Below are 6,091 nucleotides of genomic sequence, written 5' to 3'. Positions count from 1 at the left end.
ATTTCGCAACTATCGCAACTATTTCGACTACTTTACATATTCTAAATTCATTACCAAAACTTTAAGTTTGGCTACTTTTAAAAGCAAAACGTTTTAAATTTTCCAAGATTAATGAGCACATTGGATATGGAGTTCGTTTGTACAAAAAATAACCGGTAATCTGTAGAAAAGGGATAAGAAGAATACCTTTCGGGGGCTTTGAGAAACGCATTCCAGGTCAGCCATCCATCTTTCCACACATTGCTCATCCTGATTTACAGGAAGATCCAGCTATGAATTACTCTAATTTGAAGGAGTAGTTCTTTCTGGGTTTATCAAGTCTTTGATATTGATTCATTTTGTCAAGGGAAGCCTCTTGCACGGGGGGGGGGGGGGGGGGGAAGGGGGTACTAAAATAAATTAATACAGGGAGGCTCCGCCCCGAGATCCGATCCCTTACTCTTTTATATACCATTTTTGGCAGAAAAGGTACCACTTTCGTATACCTTTCATTGACGAATGGTACCCCTTTCGTATACCTTCGATTAGAAAATAATGAAAGTCCCTTTTAAATACCTTAACATAGAGGGCAAAATTACTGAATGCTGATTGATCGAAACAGAGGGCATTTTTTAGTTAATTTTGCTTTCAACGAGGGCAAAATTACTCACTCTTGATTGGTCGAGCACCGAAAATACTTGCTCCTGATTGGCTGGGCACGCCATTTCTACATTTAGTTGGTTTCTTCATTTTGTGCAGCAAGAACAACGGACATCGATAACAAGAACCTTAAAAGGTACCAGAATTCTGTTTCAGTGTGTGCGTGGTCCGAACAACTTTTTACCCCTAAGAGGTACCAACTCTAAAGCGATTAAATAGGTTTAAATCATTGTTCTTGGCTTTTATTGATGAGCCACAAATAAGACAGAAATTAAACTCGGTTGGCTGACAGTTAATTCCTCTGTTTATTTTTACTCAATACCCTATCATACTTCTGACTATCATTTTAGATTTTAGCACCCTAAGGGGTACAAAACCAAGAATTTTAACGCTACCCCTAAAACGTGAAATGTTGTTCAGCTCTGTAGCATTATACGTGTATCTTCGCGAAAACCAAGATTCTCTCAAATGTTATGTTGTTTAAATAAAAGTCCACATTTCTGTCACTTGAATTGATGCAACTTACAGGGGACTAGAAAATATAGTTAACCTCGCAGTCAGTGGTTTTGGCTTTTAAATGTATGTCGACAAAACCCTAAAAAAAAAAAAAAACCTTTTAGCTTCATTCAGGTAATACCAAAGGAGTTCTTGTGACAGAGGATGATAACAACTTGTTCGTGACCTCAGTTCTTAGCGAGTTTGTTAATCAGTTTTCTTGAAATTAGATTCGAAACTCATGGTAGACTCCTGGTATAAGAAATGCTCCATAATGTCATTCTTGCACTTCCTTATCAAAGGATCTTTGGAAGGGACCACGAACTTACCATTTACTAACAGAATTTATTTAAAACATAAATAAAATACGAATGAATATCCTTGCGAATATAAAATCAAACATCGGCTATCAAGTGTTATCAAGCGCAAGGAAGCCAAAACTTGTCCCTTTGCTCCACGACAAACCGCTCCAAACGGGTGATTCAGGCTTCGCCCGACCGCGCGATTTCGTTGTCCTGGTTCTGGTTTATTCGAGTAATATTTAGTCGAGAGTCCCCACGTTCATAGCTTTACCTCTTGATCGCCAATTTCTTCTATTTTGTTTCTTTCCAGATAACATAATAAGCGGACGCTACGTACTGTTTTCAACCGTTTCAACCGAGTTCTGAATTGAAAACCGCTCTATGTAGTCTGAAATGTCAGCCGTCTCCTCCTCTTCCTAACCCACAGGGGGCGCGGGAGAGAGAGCCGGTCTTTCTCCCGCGCTCACTGTGGGTTAGCAGGAGGAGACGGCTGACATTTCAGACTACGCTCTATGTTGGTGCTGTTGTTTGTTCATTTCGGCTGGAGGTAGAAATGCGTGACACGATGTCTAATGATAGTTCGACATCTCTCAAATTGTTCCTGTCTGCTTATATATTTCTTAGAGATCACTTTGATGTCCTTTATCAGGGTGAGAACTCAGTATTCGTATCGGCTGTTATAGCCTAAAGTCAAACCATCCGTAAGCGACCACCAAAATGTCAACATTTAGTGGTCGCTTACGGGAGGTGGTCACTTACAAGAATCGAACCAGAGGGGGTCTCTTCCGGGAACATGTCTGACACATAAAGAATACTTCATGGAAAGTGTCAGTCCGTATGGTCTTCACGCACGAGATGGCGAAGTATCAGAAATCTCACTCGTTTGCTGCGCTCACTCGTTCAATTTCTGATACTTCGCCAACGAGTGCGTCAATGCCTTACGGACACAGTTTCCATTGTGTATTACGTTTATTATATGCATTCTTGTTTAATAAAAATTTGTCGCTACACAGATTCAAGTCAAAAGCTCATAAAAGATGCAAGGCCTTTCCGTTAATAATGTAACGTTACAGTAAGCACGAATAATATGTTTACGAGCACCATGGTTGGTAAAACGCTCGTTATGAATGCTTGCTTTCAAAGCCATCGTTTTCGTTAAGGTGTTTAGATTGTTTACACCCATTGGTGCCGCTTTGAACCAGATTTTTTTGGAGCTATCCTGTCTCGTGTAGTAGTAAAATGGTACATCGTCAGCCATCATATTTTTCGGTCGCTTACCGCAGTAATTGTACACGGCTACGGTATCTCGTTCAGTGCCAGTCGAGAACATTTTTGGCGAAACCTTTCGGACGTTGGAGGCGTCAACACCAGACCTCGTTTTTGTTTGCCTCTCAGTGTACACTAAATATTCGTTACCATTTGCATCCTCAGAAAGTTTGACATCACCCCAGCACAAATCTCTGTGCTCTTGACAACCTCGAATTTCAAAATGAATGGTGTTGTTAAGCCAAGCAGTATTTAACAGTGATTCAGCAGGAGAAACGCGAAGCATATTATTTTTATATAGTAGCTCGATTTCCTCGTCGGTCAGCGCCACAGCAGCTTTAGACTTGTTTCCACGGCCTGCCTTCTTCAACTATTTTCGTTTTGACTGTAGACTTTTCCTTGCCAATTCAAATTGTTTGTCGTTGATGATACTCACGGGGTAGTCATTTTTCTTTAAATGCCGCTCAACACTTGAGACGAGACACCTTAAGCTTGAGGGTTCATAGTCTTCTGACGCAATCATGTGCATTTCTCGCAAACCGTTTTTTACCTTTCTCAAAAATTCTTCAAACAGTTGTGCATCTCGTTTTATCTTCTCCTTCTGTTCTCCATGCTTTCAACGTAATTCTCAACTGAAGTTTCATAAGCGACAAACGACAAATCTTTTCTCACTCATTTTTTCAAAGAAATTCGATTTTGAAAACAGTCCGGAGAGCGAATTTGTACAATTTTGCGAACGGTTTGAAAAGTCAAACGCCGCCAGTTCAGGCTTGAATGAGAATAGCTTTGATACGGCTCACGCGTGAAAAAACATGATACGTGGCTCCTGGACGGACGTAACGTTTTCTCCACACGTAAAAAATGCCATACGCGACATTTGATTGGCTTTTAGCTACTTAGACTAGATTGCGAATGAAAATTTATTTCGCGCCTTTTTAGTGAGTAAATCTCAGTGCGTATATAATAAATCTACTTATTCGAAAATAATTTACTGCATACATTTTCCTAGTTACAATACGAGCAGTGCTAGGTTGTCATTGAAAGTTCCTCGTAAGCTCTGAGAAGCGTAGAACATGCAACAAACATGACCTCTGACAACAGACTTTGACCTTAAATTGTTTGAAATGTCTAAATTGTAAATTTTAGTTTGAAAAGTAGAAATAACATTCAAGTGTGACAGTTGCCGCTATTGTCAATGAGCTTAATCACCTTACTTCCATGAAAGGCAGGCCCCCAATTTCTTATCCGTTTATCAACTTTACAGATACCACCAACCACCCAGTGAATGTGGACACCTCATTATAAGAGTAATTTTCATGCATTTGAGTTACTTTAAAGTTCACGGAAGTTTTTATTGTTTTTTTTAGTTTTCACCTGTCTAAAAATGTGGGCGATGGAAATCGTATAGGTATCACTCGCGATAACATAAATCTAGGGTGTTATTGTATTCTACTTCTCTTTCAGTCATTGACATCGTAGTTTTTGCTAGAGATAAAACTGTACAGGGAAACCCTCTTATTATGGATACCTTTAGGCCTGTTAAATAGTGTTTGTATAAACAATGAGGGGCGGCGGCGGCGGATGTCTGTATGAGAAGGTTAATTTCAGAAAAAGTTTGGATTTTCAGACCATAATAATGAGTGTCCATATCAAACAGGTGTCTCTAAAGGGAGGTCTAGCTAAAGTTTTGTAACTGGAAGCTTCATGCTTTCCTCGCTTTTATTTAATCACTATTGCAAAGTGGCAAATACTTCCACAGCAGATTCTGCATTTATCAAGAAACACTTAGCCAAGAAAAAGACAGGTCTGACAAAAATTTTGGTAGAGAAGTGATTTAAGCTAACAACTTGTCATATGATTTTCATAGTGTTCAAGAAGAAGCACCTCGCTGCTGAGCTCCTCTTGACAAATCCAACAGATGTGTTTTTGAGGATGATGCAACTGACCGTTTGGCAAAACAGGGGTTTGTGTTAGTACGTTATCTCTACTACAATTTGCAGCATCCTTGCGGGCATTTTTATACCTCCTTAGACTTCTCAATTGGCCAGAACTCCTGCTGTACCGCTTGCATCTGGAAGCTTTCTCTTCAGTTTGGACTCTTTCATGTTTTCTTAAGTTTCTTGCTAGAGTAAAACACTTACCACACTGTTTGCATTCATAAGGCTTCATACTAGTATGGACCCTTTCATGTGTCCTCAAATCTCTTGCTTGACTAAAACGCTTCCTACACTGTTTGCATCCATAAGGCTTCTCTCCAGTATGGACTCTTCTATGTCTTCTTAAGTTTCCTGCTTCACTAAAACGCTTACCACACTGTTTGCATTTATAAGGCTTCTTTCCAGTATGGACTCTTTCGTGTGTCTTTAAAGCTCCTGCTTGACTAAAACACTTGCCACACTGTTTGCATTCATAAGGCTTCTCTCCAGTATGGACTCTTTCATGTCTCCTTAAGTTTCCTGCTTGACTAAAACACTTTTGACACTGTTTGCATTCATAAGGCTTTTCTCCAATATGGACTCTTTCATGTAGCCTTAAAAATTCCCCTCGACTAAAACACTTGTTACACTGTTTGCATTCATTATGCTTCTCTCCAGTATGGACTCTTTCATGTCTCCTTAGGTGTCCTGCTTGACTAAAACACTTGCCACACTGTTTGCATTCATAAGGCTTTTCTCCAGTATGGACTCTTTCATGTTTCCTTAGGGATCCTCCTTCACTAAAACACTTGCCACACTGTTTGCATTCATAAGGCTTCTCTCCAGTATGGACTATTTCATGTGCCTTAAGGTGTTGTACACGACTAAAACACTTGCCACACTGTTTGCATTTATGTTTACCTCCAATATGGTTTCTGTTAAGTGTCCCTAGATTGTTTGCTTGTCTCTTATCCATGATCAAACTTGGCACATACAGTTTCACCCTTTTTAAGCTCTGAAACGAAAAAGTAATTAAAAAAAAATACAGTCAAACCCTGATAAGGACACTGTTTGGTGTAAAAGTCACTTCAGTTTTATACAAAATGAATTGGTCCATATAACCTTAAATCAAGTCACCACGATACACTGATCCATATTGTACTGAGAGGCTGAAAAGATTTGTTGTAATACTGGAAAGTACTTTCAAGAAAGGATGCTCAAACATGTAGTAACAATATTAGAAAGAAAATAATCTCCCACACTTGTTAACACAATTTCCTCCATTACCTTAAAAATATTTTCAAGTCCTGCAATCTCATCCTGCTAAAAAAATATTCCTCGTAAACAAGATAAATTGCTCCAGTTTAACCTTTGCATGGTTCGAATTTCAAACCATATATATTTGAAGTCAAATCTATGTTTCAAATGCCGTAAATGATCTAATAAAAGCCGGGGGAGATTTAATAGGTAGGA

At 39.2% G+C, this 6,091-nt stretch overlaps 1 protein-coding gene across 1 annotated transcript; it reads right to left on the bottom strand.

Annotated features, from left to right (window-relative positions):
• Positions 1-4,065: 4,065 nt before the first annotated feature.
• On the bottom strand, positions 4,066-5,884 carry LOC146460072 (uncharacterized). The gene has a single exon (XM_085088408.1). The coding sequence runs from the start codon at positions 5,592-5,594 to the stop codon at positions 4,542-4,544; it is 1,053 nt and encodes a 350-aa protein (XP_084944534.1). The 5' UTR covers positions 5,595-5,884; the 3' UTR covers positions 4,066-4,541.
• Positions 5,885-6,091: the final 207 nt, after the last annotated feature.

The sequence above is a fragment of the Pavona decussata genome, unplaced genomic scaffold, assembly GCF_977016875.1.
Source record: "Pavona decussata unplaced genomic scaffold, jaPavDecu1.1 SCAFFOLD_214, whole genome shotgun sequence".
NCBI lineage: Eukaryota > Metazoa > Cnidaria > Anthozoa > Scleractinia > Agariciidae > Pavona > Pavona decussata.
This window is presented reverse-complemented; position numbering and strand designations above follow the sequence as displayed.